This window comes from Mobula birostris, chromosome 9 (genome assembly GCF_030028105.1).
Source record: "Mobula birostris isolate sMobBir1 chromosome 9, sMobBir1.hap1, whole genome shotgun sequence".
Lineage (NCBI taxonomy): Eukaryota > Metazoa > Chordata > Chondrichthyes > Myliobatiformes > Myliobatidae > Mobula > Mobula birostris.
The window spans coordinates 153765559-153788810 of record NC_092378.1 but is presented as its reverse complement, the minus strand read 5'-3'; the positions used below and the strand labels follow the sequence as shown (position 1 = coordinate 153788810).

Sequence of the window (23252 nt, the reverse complement as noted above, 5' to 3'; positions counted from 1 at the left end):
GGAGTTGAGAATATCTTTGCAGAACAAGCAAACAACATCTGAAGTAGGCAGCCAATCAGACCAGAGACAGAGCCAAGATGCCATGAAGGTGTCACCAGTGTAGAGAACAAGGTACCATTACTCAGTTACTTCAGCTTACGTAACAAAAATTTTAGTGGATTTTAGACAGTGAAATCAATAATAATGAAGTCACTAAATTCAAAAGTATGGAGGAATTAAAATTATTATTTTAAATGGTCCTTAATTTAATAGTATAACTGCACATGTTCATCTCTCAATATCTGCTTCAGTAACTCCTTCAATATAGGTTCTTCCTACCAAATAGCAAATTCATTACTAAAATAAATGTAAATATCCAGTTAAGACGAAATACTGACACTGGAACCCTCTGCTTCATCTGCTCCCTTTACCAGTTCCCTCATAATATTTCAATGGCTTAGCACTAGTTAAAGCTTTGCGAACACTCACCTTAGCTTTGCTCATCATGCTGCTAGGTTGTGATCCTTCAGTGGCAGCTTCACTTATTATTTCTTGGTGTTGACTGGGAACTGTGGGGGAGCTGGGGTCTCCCATGGCAAGGTGAGGAATTGGTGCCTGGGAGCAGGTACACACAGAATGAGGCGACTTTCTTCCAGAAATAAGGAACGTTTGCAATCCTGTGAAAACAGACAGGAGCTGCTCTAATCAAATTCCTTCAAAATATTAGGAAACATAATTAAGAGTCAAATCATCCAAAGTAAGACACTCACACAACAATGTTGTTCCAACATAGTTCATTGTGATTTCAGACTTAACTCCACTTCTGTAGTTACCCATCTATATTTCAGATGAGTAAAAATTGTTATAGTAATCGGGTTTCAATTTAACTGCAGATGAGTTTGGAGTAATAATCTACTTAAAACAAAATCAATGAAATGACAATCAATATTTAGAAATAGGGCAAATGCAATCTTAGCATTCATTTCAAGAGTACCAGAATATAAAAGGATGTAAAGCTAAGACTTTATAAGGCATTAGTCAGAATGCATGTGGAGAATTGAGAGCAGTTTTGGGCCCCTTATCTAAGAAATATGCTGGCACTTGAGAGGGACCAGGAGGTTCATGCAAAGAATCCCGCAAATGAAAGGGTTAACGTATGAGGAACATTTAATAGCTCCTGGACTATACTCACTGGAGTTTAGAGGAATTGGGGAGTGGGGCGGGGGGGGGGGGGAAATCTCACTGAAACCTATCGAGTATTGCAAGGCCTAAATAGAGTGGACATAGAGAACATGTTTCCAATAATAGGGGGGTCCAGAACCAGAGAGAGCACTGGCTCAGAATAGAAGGATGTTCATTAACAACAGAAATGAAGATTTTTTTTTTAACCAGCAGGTAATGAATCTGTGGAATTCATTGGCAGGTGGCTGTGTGGACCAAATCAGTGGGTATATTTAAAGCAGATGTTGATAGGTTAAATTGAAACCCAATTACTCTATCAATTTAACTCATCTCAAACGTGGATGTACAACTACAGAACTGTTAAAAAAAAGTCTGGAAATCTGAAATTACAATGAGATATGCTGGAAAAGCATAAGAGAAAAATAAGGCATATTAATCTAAAACAATGATCGTCATTCATTGCAATACACCAAGATTTCAAGGATTCCTACTCAGAATGCTAAGCATTCTATCCCATAAGGCTTTCTTACTTGGACTTCTGTGTTAGTATAAAACTCTACTACTATATTTAGTAGCAAATGCAAATCTGAAGTGTATTTCTCCATCTGGTTTCTCTATCCATTGTCAAAAGCTGTCCCTCCAGAACTTATAATTCTGGCACATTGTATCACAAGGCAGAGGTCGGCATGAGAGGTAAAATGAAAGCGTAGGAACACTGACACACCTCATGAAAATTTACTGTTCGCCAGGAAACAATAATTAAGCTCACACCAGCATAACTTGAATTGAAGTTGTACTAACAAAACATTTTGAACTAGCAAACACAATAATACTATATAATACAAGATAAAGAAAAGGCTCATTATATATAAATAGTCTATATTGTGCATATAATCATGGGAGGGTGAGGGTGAGGGTGAGGGTGAGGGGCAGGGGGAAATCAATGAATTCCAGGGACTTCCATTTCTTGTTCCGATAAGGTGAAACAATGTTTCAGCCAGAATGCCAAATAAACAGTGTGAAGACAGGACTGATCTGGAATATAACATTTGTAATTTGTAAAGGTGAAAGGTCAAATCACTAAATTATGGCACAACAAGAAGCCGTTGTAGTGTAGCGGTTAGCACAATGCTGTTCCAGCTCAGGGTGCTGAGCTTGGAGTTCAATTCCGGCGCCGACTGTAAAGACTCTCTGCATGTCCTCCCCCGTGGAATGCGTGGGTTTTCCACAGGTACCCTAGTTTCCTCCCACAGTGCAAAGACACATCGGGTAAGTTAACTGGTTATTATAAACTGTCCCGTAATTAGGTTAAGGATAAATCAGGGTTGTCGGGGTTTGCTGGGGCAGCGATGCTCGAAAAGCCGGGAATGCCTATATTCCACGCTGTACCTCTAAATAAATTTTCAAAAAGCCAGCGTTCCGGACAGTAAAACTTCACAAACCCACAAATAGCTGTGTACAAAATGTAGTTTCCAGAAACTTAAGGAACACAAATTATTGAAATAATTTATGTAGAAACTAGGTTCGGTGGAGGTTGGGGTAGAAGGTAGGAGGGAGGGATAAATGTGGATGTAGTTAATTAACAATTGTTGAGTATATGAAGACTGATTTAACACCAATTAATAAAATTTATTTTCAGCAGTTAATGCATTTTAGTTCAACATTAAATGTATTCCAATATTTCAAGCCTTTTTGAGATAGTATTGTATTGGTTTAGTATTGTCACATCTACTGAGATACAGTGAGAAGTTAGTCTTACATACTGTCATTACACATCAGATCATTACACAGTGCACTCAACTGGAATAAGGTAATACAAGATCAATACAGAAAGTATAAAAGCTAACAAATGAATGCCGTGCATACAAATGATACAATGCAAGATCATAATGAGGTAGATTGTGAGGCCAAGAGTCCATCTTATCCAGGATAGCTCTATTCGCTTCTGCTGAAATTCTATTTAATCTTAACACGAGCACCAAATTTCTTAGTACTCACCTGACGGAGAATTTCACATGGCCCCTCAACACCAGCTCCATAGCCAGGAAAGCCCAGCAGCATCTCTACTTTCTGCAAAGGCTGAGGAAAGTCCATCTCCCACCCCCCATCCTCACCACATTCTACAGAGGATGTATCGAGAGCATCCTGAGCAGCTGCATCACTGCCTGGTTTGGGAATTGCACCGTCTCAGATCACAAGACCCTGCAGCGGATAGCAAGGTTAGCTGAGAAGATCATCAGGGTCTCTCTTCCTGCCATTACAGACATTTACACCATACGCTGCACTCGTAAAGCCAACAGCATTGTGAAGGACCCCACACACCCCTCATTCAAACTCTTCTCCCTCCTGCCATCTGGTAAAAGGTACGAAGCATTTGGGTTCTCACAACCAAACGGTACAACAGTTTCTTTCCCCAAGCCATCAGGTTCCTTAATACCCAGAGTCTAGACTGACATCTACATCATTTATTATATTGTAATTTGTCCTCTACTGTGCCTATTGTCTTGTTTATTATTTATTGTACTGCCCTGAACTGTTTTGTGCACCTTATGTAGTCCTGCCTGGGTCTGTAGTCTAGTGCAGTTTTTGTGTTGTTTCACGTAGTCTAGTGTAGTTTTGTGTTGTTTCATGTAGCACCATGGTCCTGGAGGAACGCTGTTTCGTTTTTACTGTGTACTGTACCAGCAGACTTGACTTAATCAAGTTATGACAATTCACAAATAGAACCTTTGAAATTCTTTCAAATTTGAACTAGTGCCATGAGTGATTGTTTTAAACTCAATAAGCCATAATGAAGTTCAAGTTCAATTGTCATTCAGCTGTATGTACGAATACAGTCAAACATAACAACGCTCCTGAGGTCAAGGTGCAAAACACAGCACCAACGGTCACACTCAGCTCATATTGTACATATAATTATGATAACAGAGAAACACATGCTACAAGAAAAATAACAACATATCCCAAATCTCTGAGTGACATGGCCTGTAGATTGATGGTGCATGGAAGTTGTCCTGGAGCACGTTTCTGCAAGAACAGCCTGCAGCAGTTGCTCATCTTGCGCAAGTGCAGCTGCAGACACATGCATTCCAGATTGTTTTCCCAGGAGGGCAGCACCGAGAGGAAAGGGCCAGCACCCAACTCAGTTCAAAATCCAGCAGCTCTTAGCCAGTTCTGGCACCTTCTTCCCCAGCAGCCACAACAAGCAATCCCCAAGGCATGAGGGCCTGGTCCCTACCATAACTGAGCCACATAGCTCATTGATGAACGGATGAATTGGATTTGCAGTATTCTACATTACTAATGCCCAAACAGGTCCTGTGATCACAATAGAAACTAACATACTGCAAAAGTCATCAGTAAACCAACTTTTCCTATTATGTTAGTATGATGTAAAATTTAATCCTCTGAATTGTCTTAATATACTGTATGTTCAATTGTAGTTTAAGTTTGTTTAAAATTATTTATTACAACACATTCTCCAGCCTACCATAAGTAAAGCAAAGCTAGATTACACACACAAATTACTGAAGGAATTCAGCAGGTCAAACAGCATCTATGGAGAGCAATAAACAGTTCACTCTGAAGGTCCTGACGAAAGGTCTCGGCCTTCCTCCGGCATGTTCTGCACGTTGCTCTGGATTTCCAGCATCTGCAGAATTTTGTATGTAAAACGTGGGGTTAGATTTAAAACAATTAAAACTTGTGCAAAATTCATAACTTACTACACAGTGCAACCCTTTTCAGCTCACCATCCTCACTATCCAGGTCATGCACTCTCCGAATGCTACCATTGGAGAGATGGCACAGGAACCCAGAGACCTCCATTGAGATTTTGAATGGCCCATGAATTCATGAATACTATCTTGTTATTCATCATTTGCACTGCTTTTTGTAACATAGTAATTTTAATGTCTTGCACTGCACTGCTGCCACAAATGATTTTCATGACTATGTCAACAATAAACTGATTCTGACTTTTTTTAAAAACAGCTTGACAAATGAATCTTCAAAGGGAGTGATCATTCAAGACTTAAAAAAAACAACTGCACAAAAGATTCCCTTCCCAAATTTACTCAGCCCAATAAAGCTCACAGCTGCTAATGACTCAAACAGAAGATTAAAAATGCCCACCATTTCTCTGCCACAGTTGTTGAGGAAACTAAGCAATTTCAACATCTTTACTGAAACTATGAACAATCTGATGCTGTATTTTATTTAGAGATATATAGTGGAACAGGCCCTTCTGGCCCATCGAGCTACACTGCCCAGCAACCCGCCTGATCAAAGGGACAATTTAAAAAGACCAATTAATCTACTAACCAATACGTCTTTGGACTGTGGGAGGAAACCAGAGCACATGGAAGAAATTTGTGTGTTCACGGGGAGAACGTACATTCTCCTTTCAGACAGCGTTGGAATTAAACTCTGAACTCTGATGCCATGAGGTGTCATAGCGTGTGCTAACTGCTATGCCCCAGTTTATGACCAGTCGTGCAAAAGTATGGATCAGCAAAGTGCACTTTTGGAGCTGGTCAAAACATCAACTGTTTACTTTTTTCCATGGATACTGTCTGACCTGCTGAGTTTCTCCAGCATTTTGAGTGTTACCAAAGATCTATCACAACAAACTGAAATTAAAGGTAATATTCAGTAGGCTAGTTGCAGAAATTTAAGAAAGGGCTCAGCATAAAATTTTTAAAGATTTGTGGTACAGGTATTAAAGCAGCTGCTAATCATGAAGCAGCAGAGAAATTCATGAGTTTGCCAAGATCACTGACAAAAAGCACTTCATCAGTACATATCTATGTATACTGTATACAACCTCCAGATTTGTCTTCTTATAGGAGCCACAAAACAAGGATGCACACTAGAAGCCATTAAAAAAATCCACAAAGACTGTCAAATACCCAGTGTGCAAAAAAAAACAAATCATGCATATAAAGTAGTAAACAAATAACACACAGAACATGAATCACAGGAGTCCCCAAAATGTGATGAACAAATACAAGATAAAGATCTCCACCAGTAGCACATAAATTCATTGTCAGGAATGATGGCAATGCCAAACAGTCACTGGCTGGTCAAGATAGTGATAGTTATTAGAAATATTATTTAAAACACTACCTTCAGGGGATATGTTTAAGCAATATATGTAATGTGAATGGATTTTGTGTTCATACTAGGATCTCCCCAAGGTATCTCATACAAATATTGCAAAATCTGAAAAAAATCCAAAACACTTCCACCTCTTAAGTATTTTGGATAAGGGATGCTCAACTTGTATAGGGTTAGCTTGTTTTTTTTTCTCCTGTGGATCCCTAACTGCCCTCAGGGTGGTGCTAGCGAGCCACACTCAGGTCAGAGGAACAACACCTTATATTCTGTCTGGGTAGCCTCCAACCTGATGACATGAACACTGACTTCTCCAGCTTCCGTTAATGCCCCACCTCCCCTCCGTATCCTCTCCCTTCTCCAGCCTCATATCCCTATTGCCAATCAACTTTCCAACTCTCAAGCTCCATCCCTCCCAGTCTTCTATCATTTCCGATCTCCCCCTCTCAAATCTCTTACTACCTCTTCTTTCAGTTAGTCCTGACGAAGGGTCTCGGCCAGAAACGTCGACTGTTCCTCTTCCTATGGATGCTGCCTGGCCTGTTACGTTCACCAGCATTTTTTGTGTGTGTTGCACAATCTTAAATTATCCATTTGCAAGATACAGAATCAGAATCAGGTTTATTATCACCGGCATGTGACATGAAATTTGTTAACTTAGCAGCAGCAGTTCAATGCAATACATAATATAGAAGAGAAAAAGATAAAAATATGTACATCAATTATAGTATACGTATGTTGAATAGATTTTAAAAACATGCAAAAAAAAAAAAGAAATACTGTACATTTTAAAAAGTGAGGTAGTGTTCAAGGGTTCAATGTCCATTTAGGAATCAGATGGCAGAGGGGAAGAAGCTGTTCCTGAATTGCTGAGTGTGTGCCTCCATCTTCTGTACCTTCTACCTGATGGTAACAGTGAGAAAAGGGCATGCCCGGGGTGCTGGATGTCCTTAATAATGGATGCTGCCTTCCTGCTCCCCGAAGATGTCCTGGGTACTTTGTAGGCCAGTACCCAAGATGGAGCTAACTAGATTTACAACCCTCAGCAGCTTCTTTCAGTCCTGTGCAGTAGCCCCACCCTCGCACCCCCATATCAAACAGTGATGCAGCCTGCCGGAATGCTCTCCACAGTACATCTATAGAAGTTTTTGAGTGTATTTGTTGACATGCCAAATCTCTTCAAACTCTGAATGAATTATAGCCACTGCCTTGCCTTCTGTTCCTTCGTCTTGAGCATAGTCAATTCCACAACCATTGTTTTATCAATCCTTCCCACTGTTAGACTCAGTCATGTCCAGAATTGACACCCAGTTAGACTACAGTTTTGCCCAAATCTTTTCCCCTCCCATCCCTCCTCAGTCAGATCCCATTTGCCAGTTTGCAATCTCAGCCTCTGCTCTCATCCTCAGTTTCAGATGCTATTGTTTAACAATCAGAAACATTCCCTTTCCACAACAATATGATTTGACAATGTCTTCAATTCATTTTCAAATTCTTACTTGTGTGTTTGTTCTAAGTTGCAATTTGCCACTGTCCTATACTTGCCTTTTAAATTCATAGAACAATACAGTGCAGGAACAAACCCTTCAAAGCCCACCACCTCCACTTTGATAATATCAATCCAGACTAATCCCACCTGCCTGAAGATGGTCCATATCCTTCCATTCCCCATCTGTTCGTTGGTCTGCCTGATTGCCTCTTAAAAACTTTGACATAGGAAGAAACAGTGAGTATAGAGAGCTTGGTAGGAAGTTAAAAAGCAGGACCTCGAGGGTCGTAATCTCAGGATTGCTACCAGTGCCACGTGCCAGTGACGGTAGGAATAGGATGCTCTGGTGGATGAACACGTGGCTGAGGAACTGGTGTAGGGGGCAGGGTTTCAGATTTCAGGATCACTGGGACCTCTTCTGGGGCAAGTGGGACCTGTACAAGAGAGACGGGTTACACCTGAACTACAAGGGGACCAATATCCTTGCAGGGAGGTTTGTTAGTGCTATTGGGGAGGGCTTAAACTAGATTTGCAGGGGGATGGGAACCAGAGTGCCAGAGCAGATAGTGGAGCGGGGGTGAAAATAAATGATGTTAGAAGTTCATGCAAAGTCACAAATAGAAGGGTTGTGTGGGGTGGTAATAATCTTCTGAGGTGTGTCTATTTCAATGCAAGGAGTATTGTGGGGAAGGCTGACAAGCTGAGGGCATGGATTGGCACATGGAATTACGACATTATAGCCATTAATGAAACTTGGCTACAGGAGGGGCAGGACAGGCAGCTTAATGTTTCAGGGTTCCGATGTTTCAGATGTGATAGAGGCAGAGGAATGAAGGGTGGTTGGGGGGGGGGGGGGTGGCATTGCTAGTCAGGAAAAAGTGTTACAGCAGTACTCAGGCAGGACAGATTAGAGGGCTTGTCTACTGAGGCCATATGGGGAGAGCTGAGAAACAGGAAAGGTATGACCACATTAATGGGGTTGTACTATAGACCACCCAATAGTCAGCGAGAATTGGAGGAGCAAATCTGCAGAGAGATAGCAGACAACTGCAAGAAACAAAGTTACGATAGTAGGGGATTTTAATTTTCCACATATTGATTAGGACTCCCATACTGTTAAAGGTTTAGATGGGTTAGAGTTTGTAAAATGCGTTCAGGAAAATTTTCTAAAGAGTGTGTGTCTGTCTGTGTGTGTGTGTCTGTCTGTGTGTGTGTGTCTGTCTGTCTGTGTCTGTCTGTGTCTGTGTGTGTGTCTGTGTGTGTGTCTGTGTGTGTGTCTGTGTATATATATATATATATATATATATATATACACACACACACACACACCCCAACTGGAGAGGATGCAGTATTAGATCTCCTATTAGGAAACGAGTTAGGACAGGTGATGGAAGTGTGTGTAGGGGAACACTTTGGTTCTAGTGATCATAACACCATTAGTTTTAACTTGATCATGATAAAAATAGATCTGATCCTCGGGTTGAGGTTCTAAACTGGAAAAAGGCCAAATTTGAAGAAATGAGAAAGGATCTAAAAAGCGTGGATTGGAACAGGTTGTTTTCTGGCAAGGATGTGATTGGTAAGTGGGAGGCCTTCAAAGGAGAAATTTTGAGAGTGCAGAGTTTGTATGTTCCTGTCAGGATTAAAGGCAAAGTGAGTAAGAATAAGGAACCTTGGTTCTCAAGGGATATTGGAACTCTGATAAAGGAGAGAGAGATATATGACATGTATAGGAAACAGGGAGCAAATAAGGTGCTTCAGGAGTATTAAAAGTGCAAAAAAAACACTTAAGAAAGAAATCAGGAGGGCTAAAAGACATGAGGTTGCTTTGGCAGTCAAGGTGAAGGATAATCCAAAGAGCTTGTACAGGTATATTAAGAGCAAAAGGATAGTAAGGGATAAAATTGGTCCTCTTGAAGATCAGAGTGGTCAGCTATGTATAGAACCAAAAGAAATGGGGGAGATCTTAAATGGTTTTTTGCATCTGTATTTAGTAAGGAAACTGGCATGGAGTCTATGGAAATAAGGCAAACAAGTAGTGAGGTCACAGCATCTATACAGATTGAAGAGGAGGAGGTGCTTGCTATCTTGAGGCAAATCAGAGTAGATAAATCCCCAGGATGTGAGAGGGTATTCCCTCAGACCTTGAAGGAGACTAGTGTTGAAATCGCAGGGGCCCTGGAAGGTGAAATTAAAATGTCGGTATCCACGGGTGAGGTGCCGGAGGATTATCAGATAGCTCATGTTGTTCCGTTGTTTAAAAAAGGCTCTAAAAGTAATCTGGGAAATTATAGGCCAGTAAGTCTGAAGTCAGTAGTAGGTAAATTATTGGAAGGAATACCAAGAGATAGGATCTACAAGTATTTGGATAGACAGGGACTTGTTAGGGGGAGTCAACATGGCTTTGTGCGTGGTAGATTATGTTTAACCAATCTATTAGAGTTTTTCAAGGAGGTTACCAGGAAAGTGGATGAAGGGAAGGCAGTGGATGTTGTCTACATGGACTTCAGTAAGGCCTTTGACAAGTTCCCACATGGGAGGTTAGTTAAGAAGATTCAGTCGCTAGGTATACATGGTGAGGTAGTAAATTGGATTAGACATTGGCATCTTTATCAATGATCTGGATGTAATGTGGTAAATTGGATCAGCAAATTTACTGATGATACAAAGATTGGAGTGTAGTGGACAGTGAGGAAGGTTTTCAAAGCTTGCAGAGGGATTTGGACTAGCTAGAAAAATGGACTGAAAAATGGCAGATGGAGTTTAATACAGAGAAGTGTGAGGTATTGTACTTTGGAAGAACAACGTAGAACAAACATAGAACATAGAATAGCTACAGCACAGTACAGGCCCTTCGGCCCACATTGTTGTGCCGATCCTCAAACCCTGCCTCCGACATAACCCCCCACCTTAAATTCCTCCATATACCTGTCTAGTAGTCTCTTAAACTTCACTAGTGTATCTGCCTCCACCACTGACTCAAACAGTGCATTCCACGCACCAACCACTCTCTATGAGTAAAAAAACCTTCCTCTAATATCCCCCTTGAACTTCCCACCCCTTACCTTAAAGCCATGTCCTCTTGTATTGAGCAGTGGTGCCCTGGGGAAGAGGCACTGGCTATCCACTCTATCTATTCTTCTTATTATCTTACATACCTTTATCATGTCTCCTCTCATCCTCCTTCTCTCCAAAGAGTAAAGTCCAAGCTCCCTTAATCTCTGATCATAATCCATACACTCTAAATCAGGCAGCATCCTGGTAAATCTCCTTTGTACCCTTTCCAATGCTTCCACACCCTTCCTATAGTGAGGTGACCAGAACTGGACACATTAGCGTAAGTTAGAGAAGTCAATGTTCGTGCCATCAGGTTGGAGGCTACTCAGACTGAATAAAAGATGTTGTTCCTCCAACTCGAGTGTGGCTTCATCTTTACAGTAGAGGAGGCCGTGGATAGACATGTCAGAATGGGAATGGAATGTGGAATTAAGATGTGTGGCCACTGACTTCTCTAACTTCCGCTAATGCCCCACCTCCCCCTTGTACTCCATCCATTATTTATATACACACATTCTTTCTCTCACTCTCCTTTTTCTCCCTCTGTCCCTCTGACTATACCCCTTGCCCATCCTCTGGTCCCCCCCTCCCCCTTTTCCTTCTTCCTGGGCCTCCTGTCCCATGATCCTCTCATATCCCTTTTGCCAATCACCTGTCCAGCTCTTGGCTCCATCCCTCCCCCTTCCATCTTCTTCTATCATTTTGGAACTCCCCCTCCCCCTCCCACTTTCAAATCTCTTACTAGCTCTTCCTTCAGTTAGTCCTGACGAAGGGTCTCGGCCCGAAACGTCAACTGTACCTCTTCCTAGAGATGCTGCCTGTCCTGCTGCGTTCACCAGCAACTTTGATGTGTGTTGCTTGAATTTCCAGCATCTGCAGAATTCCTCGTGTTAGCAGAATGTATGCTTTCTTTACTACCCTATCTACTTATGTTATAACATCCAGAGTTATGGACTTGCACTCCACCTGAATATGTTGCCTTTTTCTGTACATTTTCCTTTTACATTTGCGGTGGCACGATAGTGCAGCGGTTAGCACAACACTTTACAGTACCAGCAACCCAGGTTCAATTCCCGCCATTGTCTGTAAGGAGTTTGTATGTTCTCCCTGTGACGGCGTGGGTTTCCCCCGGGTGCTCTGGTTTCTTCCCATGTTCCAAAGACATACTGGATCATTGTAAATGGTCCTGTGTTTCGGCTAGGGTTAAATCAGGGTTTGCTGGGTGGCACAGCTCGTTGTATCTCAATAAATAAATTTGACCTCTCAAAGTATTTGTCATACTTGTCTGGATGAAACTATCTGTGATTTATTTGCCCAAGTGATCTAAATCCTGCTGAATCTTTTGACATTATCCAAAAATCCCAGAACTCCCAGGTTGTGTATGTCATCTGCAGACTTACTACAATTTCATCCAAATCATATATAGCGGTGTACCCAGCACCCATCCTCGCGGAACACCACTGCTCACAGACCTACGATCATCTGTCATAAATGACCAAGCACATTTTGGAGTGTAGTTTGTGAAAGAGTTGCAATCAGAGGAGCCCTAATCACACCTCTCAAACTCTCCTAGCAATGCATACATTGTTATCACTTGTATGTTGAAACACACACAAGTTTATCAAAACATAAAGCAAACACTTAACAAGTTTGTCGATTGCTTTAATACATTAACCTCATGGACCAAAGTTGATTAACCTCATGGACCAAAGTTGATAAACTGATTGAAAGCATTAGCTGAGTAATGTAATCCAGCAATGCCCAAGAATCAAATTTGTCTTAGCTTTTGTTCTGGGAGTTTGTGAAGGGACAAAGTAGAGAGAGTATGTTAGGATATTGCAGTTCACTCGATATCCTCAAGTGTGTCTTATTTTAATTTACTTGTACCAGATGAATTATATTATTGAAGATCACTGTAAACCAACCTTCCCTTTAACTTTGTTTTAAAACAGCTGCAAGGATGAACCAGCACTCTGAGCATGAAGTTTTTACACGGTCTGAAAACTCTGCTACACTTAAATGTTTTTTTTTGTAATATGCGCATCAAACACAAACCACAACTCAACACAAATAATATGTTTTTACTAGAAGGTGTCAGGTGTTCAACAGGCTGGTGGCTTATTAACAATGAGCTACTGACTTGCATTGTATGTGACAATTTGTAACAGTGTTGTAACTTAGAACATCAACATGTAAATATGTTGATGCTCTAAAATGTTACAAAGTAAAGGTTGTAGTACATTTATTTAGACAATTTATGAATTATATTCATTAACACATAATTACAAGGTATTTCACATTAACAGATTTCAAAAATTATATTATTCACATAATTTCAAAATTATATTATATAAAAGAGAACAGTTGTGCAGAAACAAAGGCTATGTGCATGGATGAGGGAAGTGTCATGAACTCTCAGTTCCATCTGATCCTCTTGCACTTCACTGTTGACACCCTCCAAAGTCATAGAACACTACAGCACAGAAATATGCCCATCAATGCATCCAGTCTATACCAAATCACTAATATGTCTTGTCCCATCAACCTGCACTGGGACCACAGCCCTCCATAGCCCTCTCATTCACGTACCTATTCAAATTTCTCTTAAATGCAAAGAAATTTCTTTAGCCAAAGGGTGATGAATTTGTGGAATTTGTTGCCACATGCAGCTGTGAAGGCCAGGTCACTGGGTGTGTTTAAAGCAGAGAATGACAGGTACTTGATTGGACATGGCATCAACGGTTACTAGGTGAAGGCTGGGAACTGGGGTTGGGGAGGAGATTTTAAAAAAGGAACAGCCATGATTGAATGGCGGAGCAGACTCCATGGGCCAGATTGCCTATTTTGCTCCTATGCCTTATGGTCTAAATGTTGAAATTCACCCCACATCCACCATTCGTAATGGAAGCTCATTCCACATTCTCAACATATAAGATTCAAAATATGATATAGGAACAGAATTAGGCCATTTAGCCTATCATGGCTGCTCCATTTTTCCTCTCACCCCAATCTCCTGCCTTCTCCCCATATCCCTTCATGTCCTTACCGATCAAGAATACATCAACCTCTCCCTTAAATATACGTAAAGACCATCTACACAGCTGCTTGTGGCAACCAAATTCCACAGATTCACCACTCTCTGGCTAAAGTAATCCCTCCCTATCTCTGTTCTGCAAGGACGTCCCTGTATTCTGAGACTGTGTCCTCTGGTCTTAGACTCTCCCACCAAAGGAAACATCCTCTCTGCATCCACTCTATCAAGGCCTTTCACTATTCCATAGGTTTCAATTAGGTCACCCCCTCGTTCTTCTGAATTCCAGTGAATACAGGCCCAGAGCCACTAAACACTGCTCATATGACAAGCCATTAAATCCAGGAATCCTTTTCCAAACCTCCTCTGAACCCTCTCCGGTTTCAGCACATCCTTTCTAAGACAGGGGTCCCAAATCTGCTCAGAATACTCCAAGTGAGGCCTCACCAGTGCTTTATAAAGTTTCAACATAACATCCTTGCTTTTATATTCTAGTCCTCTTGAAATGAATGCTAACATTGCATTTGCCTTCCTCGCCATGGACTCAACCTGCAAATTAACCTTTAAGGAGCCCTGCACAAAGACTCCCAAGTCCCTTTGCACCTCAGTTTTGTTGTATTTTCTGTACATTTAGAAAATAGTCGACCCTTTCATTTCTTCTACTAAAGTGCACAACCATACACTTCCCAGCACCGTATTCCATCTGCCATTTCTTTGCCCATTCTCTTAATTTATTGAAGTCTGTCTGTAGCCTCTCTACTTCCTCAAAACTACCTGCTCCTCCACCTTTCTTCAAATTGTCTGCAAAGTTTGCAACAAAGCCATCAATTTCTTCATCCAAATCATTGACATAACCCAAAAAGGATCGGTCCCAACACCGAGCCCTGTAGAACATCACTAGTCACTGGCAGCCAAGAGAAAAGGCTCCCTTTATTTCCACTCTTTGCCTCCTGCCAATCAGCCACTGCTTTATCCATGCTAGAATCTTTCCTGCAATACCTTGGGGTCGTAGCTTGTTAAGCAGCCTCTGAGAGAAGAACAAAATATATACAGTGGCATGCAAAAGTTTGGGCACCCCTGGTCAAAATTTCTGTTACTGTGAATAGTTAAGTGAGTAGATGATGAACTGATCTCCAAAAGTCATAAAGTTAAAGATGAAACATTCTTTTCAACATTTTAAGCAAGATTAGTGTATTATTTTTGTTTTGTACAATTTTAAAGTGAAAAAAAGGAAAGGAGTATCATGCAAAAGTTTGGGCACCTCAAGAGATTTGAGCTCTCAGATAACTTTTACCAAGGTCTCAGACCTTAATTAGCTTGTTAGGGCTATGGCTTGTTCACAGTCATCGTTAGGAAAGGCCAGGTGACGCAAATTTCAAAGCTTTATAACTACCCCGACTCCTCAAACCTTGTCCCAACAATCAGCAGCCATGGGCTCCTCTAAACAGCTGCCTAGCACTCTGAAAATTAAAATAAATGATGCCCACAAAGTAGGAGAAGGCTATAAGAAGATAGCAAAGCATTTTCAGGTAGCTGTTTCCTCGGTTCGTAATGTAATTAAGAAATGGCAGTTAACAGGAATGGTGGAGGTCAAGTTGAGGTCTGGAAGACCAAGAAAACTCTCCGAGAGAACTGCTCATAGGATTGCTAGAAAGGCAAATCAAAATCCTCGTTTGACTGCAAAAGACCTTCAGGAAGATTTAGCAGACTCTGGAGCGGTGGTGCACTGTTCTACTGTGCAGCGACACCTGCACAAATATGACCTTCATGGAAGAGTCATCAGAAGAAAACCTTTCCTGCATCCTCACCACAAAATTCAGCGTCAGAAGTTTGTAAAGGAACATCTAAACAAGCCTGATGCATTTTGGAAACAAATCCTGTGGACTGAAGAAGTTAAAATAGAACTTTCTGGCCGCAATGAGCAAAGGTATGTTTGGAGAAAAAAGGGTGCAGAATTTCACTAAAGAACACTTCTCCAACTGTTAAGCACAGGGGTAGATCAATCATGCTTTGGGCTTGTGTTGCAACCAGTGGCATGGGAAACATTTCACTGATAGAGGGAAAGATGAATTCAATTAAATACCAGCAAATTCTGAAAGCAAACATCACACTGTCTGTAAAAAAAAGCTAAAGTTGAAAAGAAGATGGCTTCTACAACAGGATAATAAGACCATAAGACAAAGGAGCCGTATGCCATTCGGCCCATCGAGTCTGCTCCGCCATTTTATCATGAGCTGATCCATTTTATCCTATTTAGTCCCACTGCCCTGCCTTCTCACCATAACCTTTGATGCCCTGGCTACTCAGATACCTATCAATCTCTGCCTTAAATACGCCCAATGACTTGGCCTCCACTGCTGCCCGTGGCAACAAATTCCATAGATTCACCACCCTCTGACTAAAAAAAATTGCTTCGCATTTCTGTTCTGATAGGGCACCCTTCAATCCTGAAGTCATGCCCTCTCGTACTAGACTCCCCCATCATGGGAAACAACTTTGCCACATCCACTCTGTCCATGCCTTTTAACATTCGAAATGTTTCTAGGAGGTCCCCCCTCATTCTTCTAAACTCCAAGGAATACAGTCCAAGAGCGGACAAACGTTCCTCATATGTTAACCCTCTCATTCCTGGAATCATTCTCGTGGATCTTCTCTGTACCCTCTCCAACGTCAGCACATCCTTTCTTAAATAAGGAGACCAAAACTGCCCACAGTACTCCAAGTGAGGTCTCACCAGCGCCTTATAGAGCCTCAACATCACATCCCTGCTCCTATACTCTATTCCTCTAGAAATGAATGCCAACATTGCATTCGCCTTCTTCACTACCAACTCAACCTGGAGGTTAACTTTAAGGGAATCCTGTACGAGGACTCCCAAGTCCCGTTGCATCTCAGAACTTTGAATTCTTTCCCCATTTAAATAATAGTCTGCCCATTTATTTTTTCTGCCAAAGTGCATAACCATACACTTTCCAACATTGTACTTCATTTGCCACTTCTCTGCCCATTCTTCCAATCTATCCAAGTCTCTCTGCAGACTCTCCGTTTCCTCAGCACTACCGGCCCCTCCACCTATCTTCGTATCGTCAGCAAACTTAGCCACAAAGCCATCTATTCCATAATCCAGATCGTTGATGTACAATGTAAAAAGAAGCGGCCCCAACACTGATCCCTGTAGAACACCATTGGTAACCGGCAGCCAACCAGAATAGGATCCCTTTATTCCCACTCTCTGTTTCCTGCCAATCAGCCAACGGTCTATCCACGTATGTAACTTTCCCGTAATTCCATGGGCTCTTATCTTGTTAAGCAGCCTCATGTGTGGCACCTTGTCAAAGGTCTTCTGAAAATCCAAATATACAACATCCACTGCATCTCCCTTGTCTAGCCTACTGATAATTTCCTCAAAAAATTGTAATAGGTTTGTCAGGCAGGATTTTCCTTTAAGGAATCCATGCTGAGTTCTGCCTATCTTGTCATATGCCTCCAGGTACTCTGTAACCTCATCCTTGACAATCGACTCCAACAACTTCCCAACCACCGACATCAAGCTAACAAGTCTATAATTTCCTTTTTGCTTCCTTGCCCCCTTAAATAGCAGAGTGACATTTGCAATCTTCCAGTCTTCCGGAACCATGCCAGAATCTATCGACTTTTGAAAGATCATCGCTAATGCCTCCGCAATCTCCACATAATGATCCTAAACACACCTCAAAATCCACAATAGACACCTCAAGAGGTGCAAGCTGAAGGTTTTCCCATGGCCCTCACAGTCCCCTGACCTAAACATCATCAAGAATCTGTGGATAGACCTCAAAAGAGCAGTGCATGCAAGACGGCCCAAGAATCTCACAGAACTAGAAGCCTTTTGCAAGGAAGAATGGGCGAAAATCCCCCAAACAAGACTCTTAGCTGGCGACAGAAAGCGTCTACTTGCCAAAGGGGGTGTTACTAGGTACTGACCATGCAGGGTGCCTAAACTTTTGTTTCGGGCACTTTTCCCTTTTTGTTATTTTGAAACTGTAAAAGATGGAAATAAAAAAATAATCTTGCTTAAAATATTAAAGAAATGTGTCATCTTTAACCTTATGCCTTTTGGAAATCAAGTCATCTTTTACTCACTTAGTTATTCACAGTAACAGAAATTTTGACGGGGGTGGGTGGGTGGGTGTGTCTGTGTGTGTGTTTGTCTTTGTGTCTGTCTGTCTGTGTGTGTCTGTCTGTCTGTCTGTCTGTCTGTCTGTCTGTCTGTCTGTCTGTCTGTCTGTCTGTCTGTCTGTCTGTCTGTCTGTCTGTCTGTCTGTCTGTCTGTCTGTCTGTCTGTCTGTCTGTCTGTCTGTCTGTCTGTCTGTCTGTCTGTCTGTCTGTCTGTCTGTGTGTGTACACAATTTAGATCCAAGGAAGAGACATTCAAATCACAGAAAATAAGCCGGTCTTTCTGTTTTCTTTCTCTGCCTGGTATCTCTGGCATTTCCTCTTACCAATACTGTTGACAAACTGTGTGTACATCACAGTGAGCCCCCAGCCCAATAAACCACAGTGATTCATGCCAATGTCAATAGTGCAGAAAATGATTTGCAAAGCTACAAAACATTAATTCCAGAAAGACTAAAAATATTAACTTCAGTGAAAAAATTTTCACTGGATTTCTAAGTGAAACCAGGCCTGAAATACCAAACTAAACATACACCTGTCTAATACTGGCTTCTTAGTTCTACAACCTGTATTATTATGCAAATCTATTTCAAAGAAAATCTTCAATCACTTACAAACTTACACACATGGAGGAAAATGGGCGACTACAGAAACAAAAAATAACTCACCTTAATTCAGTTTTCCTGGAAATATATCTTGTCCAAAGTGCATTTATATTTAATCCGAACCAGGTTGCTACAGCTTCTGTCTTCAATACTATAATTTCAAGCAAACTCATCTCCAAACTTCTAGACCTGGGACTCAACCCTCCCTTTTGCAACTGAATTCTTGACCACCTGACCAACAGACCGTAATTAGAAGGCAGCAACATCACCACCAAGATTATTCTCAATACTGGTGCTCCACAAGGTTTTGCCCTGCGCCTCCTGCTCTACACCTTGTACCTCAGCAAAATTCTGTTTTTGAATTTCATCTACAAGTTTGCAGATGCTACCACTGTGGGACAAGATCTCAAATAATGAGTCAAGAGTCCAGAAAGGAGACAGAGAGCCTAGTGATGTGTCATGAAAACCTTTTTCTCAATGTCAGCAAAGCCAGAGAGCTGGTCATTGATTTCAGGAAGTGGGGTGGTGTACACAGGCCTGTTTACATCAACAGTGTTGAGAGCTTCAAGTTCCTAAGAGTGAACATCATCAATATCCTGCCCTGATCCAATCATGTTACTGCCATGGCCAGCAAACTTCACCAACACCTCTACTTCCTTGAGTTTAAAGAAATTTGTCAAGCGTCCTTTGAATCTCACCAACTTTTACTGATGCACCTTAGAAAGCATCCTATCCAAATGTATCACAGTTTAGTATGGCAACTGGCCTGCCAGTAAATGTAAGATGCTGCAGGATTCTGGACACATCACATCACAGACATCAGCCACCCTTCTATTGACTCTGTCTATACTTATCATTTCATCAGTAAAGCAGCCAGCATAATCAAAGACCCCATCCACCCCAAACTTTTTCTCTTTCCCCATTCAACCAGGCAAAAGATCCAAAAGCCTAAAAGCACATACCACCAGGCTCAAAGACAGTTTCTACCCCACTATCAGTATTGAGAGGTTCTCTAGGATGATAAGACAGACTCTTGATCTCACAATCTACCCCAGTACAACCTTGCACCTATCAACCTGCACTGTATTTTATGGCAGGAGGGCTGCATGGGCTCAGCTGTGGCACAAACCAGGCTCTCATTCATGCCTTGGGATTGCCTGTTGCAGCCACTGAGAAAAGAGATGTCAGAGCTGGCTGTGCGCCACTGGATTCCACGCAGGGTTGGAGGCTGACCCCTCCCATTGGTAGTGCCCAGTGTTTCTTCTGTGAGATACAAGCTGGATTGTGTTTGTCTGTGGCTGTATTGCATGACTAAGTGATGGTAGATTGGGGGTGAGGTTACTTTGCAGCTGATTAACCCACAAGCCATCCCCATGACCCAACAAATTGGGTGGTGGTCAAATCCCCTTGCCCCTCAATTTCAGTACACACTGTGCAGTGGCCTTTCTCAAACTGAATAAAAGACTGGATTTAATTTCCACAAGCTCAAGTAATTATTGATTACAATAGACCAATATGGCAATTTGAAACAGAACAAATCTATTCCATTATTGAAACCTGTAAGTCAACATTAATTTTAATTATACGGTGGATACATCTAATTGTCCCGTGATTAGGTTAGGATTAAATTGGGGTTGTTGGGCGGTGCAGCTCGAAGGGCTAGAAAAGCTGATTCCACACTGTATCAATAAATAAAAATAAATTTTTGACTGCTGTTGTCAATTGCGATGGGACAGCATAGGAGTTATTCTTAGATCAATGTGGCTTTCTGGACTAATTTGTGAGCTAAGGAAATCATCTGAACAGTTGCAGGGAACAATCTGCTCCAGTTGGCAAGAACCATGGAAATCAAGCAACTTATAGGACAAGCTAATATATTTTGTGTTGGCTGCCAGTGCATAGGTTCTCAGAGTCTCAGCAAGCTTAGATGTGGTTTCCTGCTGACAGGCTGATATACTGCTGTCTTTAACACTGCAAGAAACAGGAGCTTTCAACCAAATACTGTCAAAGAACCATAGCAGAAATAAATAGAGCACTCCAAATAGAATTTTAAAAATTTATTTTATTTATTGATACAGTGTGGAATCAGCCCTCCCAGCCCTTCACTGCCCAACAACCCCAGTTTAACCCTAACCTAATCATGGGACACTTTCCAATGACTAATTAACCTACCCAGTATGTCTCTGGACTGTGGGAGAAAACCAGAGGACTTGGGGAAAACCACATATTCCACTGGGAGGACTTTCCTTACAGAGGACAATTGGATTGAACTCCAAAATCTGACACCCCAAGCTGTAATAGCGTCACTCTAAGGTGCACGAAATGACATTGCACACAAACGTAACGAGCAGGTCATTGTGCTGTTTCTACGATTACGCCTGATTTACCTCAGCTTTAATTTCCCTAGTATCCAAACATTTAAGCAGCATTTGCCTTTAATATGACCTTGTCGCCACATCCCTTTTAAGATGGAAAATTAGGTGAACAAAGTTCTCATGTCAGCCTAAATGGTCCTTAACCATTTTAAGACTTGAGCAGGCTGACCAACTCACTTTAACTTAAATGGACCAAGCCTGAGGTTATGTGGCTCACTTCTCAGCTCCTCACTAAAGGCATCAGACTATAGTGTGACCGATGTGCTTCCCAACCTGGATGAATGCAGCTACAAAAACATTCAAGAATCTTAGCAAGACTCTTTGAGTGATCCCACCTCTTCCGATGTACCAAGCATTCATCTTCTTACTGTTGGCAGAATACACTATAGCAGCTTAACAAGGCTTCTTTGGTCATATACTCTCTTCATTTGGACATGCATTTTCGTTGTTGTGACTGGTTCAAAGTTATAGAGAAAGGTTGAATAGGTCAGGATTTGATTTCCTACAGGGGAGATTTGATAGAGGCATACAAAATTACAATAGGTATAGATGGGAGTAAATGCAAACAGGCTTTTTCCACTGAGGTTGGGCAAGTCTAGAACCAGAGGTCATGGTTTAAGGGTGAAAGGTGAAATGTTTAAGTGCAACCTGATGGAGAAACGTCTTCACTCAGAGGGTGGAACCACCTGCCAGTGGAAGGGGTGGATGTGGGTTTGATTGCAGCATTTAAGAGAAATGTAGATAGAAGAGTATAATATGGATGGGAGGGTATGGAGGGCCATGGCCCAGGTTGATAGGACTAGGCAGATTAGTAGCTTGGCATTGGCTAGATGGGCCAAACGGCCTGATTCTGTGCAGTAGTGCTCTATAACTGCTTCTAGAAATTGTAGAAAAATATCATTAGTCTTGACAGTGTAGGTACAGGGACAAGAATGTTTTAACAGCATCGTTCCTCAATCTTCTAAATCTCTTAGGTATAGACCCAGACTGCATATTCTGCCTAATGGGGGAAAGAGAGAGAGAAGATGAATGAATGTGAGGTGGGTGAGGTCTTTGATTATACAGGCTGTTTGACTGAGGCAGTGAGAAGTAGTATCCACAGAAAATTGCCTCCACTCAATGATGTGCTAAGCTGTGTCCACAACTCTTTGTATTTTCTTACAGTCTCGTGCAGAGCAGTTGTCCTGCTATACCATGATGCATCTGAGTAAGATGCTTTCTACAGTGCATCGGTAAAAATTGGTAATGGTTGACAAGAACCATATAACATATAAACATATAATAATTACAGCACGGAAACAGGCCATCTCAGCCCTTCTAATCCGTGCCGAACTCTTACTCTCACCTAGTCCCACCGTCCTGCACTCAGCCCGTAACCCTCCATTCCTTTTCTCTCCATATATCTATCCAATTTAACTTTAAATGACAACATCGAACCTGCCCCAACCACTTCTGCTGGAAGCTCGTTCCACACAGCTACCACTCTGAGTAAAGAAGCTGCCCCTCATGTTACCCCTAAACTTTTGCCCTTTAACTCTCAACTCATGTCTTCTTGTTTGAATCTCCCCTACTCTCAATGGAAAAAGCCGATCCACGTCAACTCTGTATCCCCCTCATAATTTTAAATACCTCTATCAAGTCCCCCCTCAACCTTCTACGCTCCAAAGAATAAAGACCCAACTTGTTCAACCTTTCTCTGTAACTTAGATGAAACCCAGATAACATTCTAGTAAATCTTCTCTGTACTCTCTCTATTTTGTTGCCATCTTTCCTATAATTCAGTGACCGGAAATGTACACAATACTCCAAATTTGGCTTCACCAATGCCTTGTACAATTTCAACATTACATCCCAACTCCTATACTCAATGCTCTGATTTATAAAGGCCAGCATACCAAAAGTTTTCTTCACCACCCCATCCATATGAGATTCCACCTTCAGGGAACTATGCACCATTATTCCTAGATCCCTCTGTTCTACTGCATTCTTCAATGCCCTACCATTTACCAAATAGAACTTGCCAAATTTCTTTAGCTTCCTAAAGTTTTTATTTTTAAAAGATTACTGTGTTAATCAAAACAAAGCTAAAAATAGCTTTGTTTTGATTGATTGGTTTGGAAAATAATTCCGGGCAAACCCTTCACTGGAAATTGAAACACTTTTAAAAAGGTTTCAAATCCCTGAAGCACTAAGCAGGCACCACTGCACAGATCAAAGCCACAAGGCAGAAGATCAAGTTAATTACTCATGTATAACCTGCTGGT

General features: G+C 41.6%; 1 protein-coding gene across 3 annotated transcripts in view; it reads right to left on the bottom strand.

The window, feature by feature from the left end:
* Positions 1 to 23252, bottom strand: part of adcy9 (adenylate cyclase 9) — a 122917-nt gene that overhangs the window by 59216 nt on the left and 40449 nt on the right. For all 3 annotated transcript variants that reach the window (XM_072269209.1, XM_072269211.1, XM_072269212.1), the window contains exon 2: positions 469 to 656. In XM_072269209.1, the coding sequence (XP_072125310.1) occupies positions 469 to 656 (188 nt within the window). The remainder of the gene's footprint in view (positions 1 to 468; positions 657 to 23252) is intronic.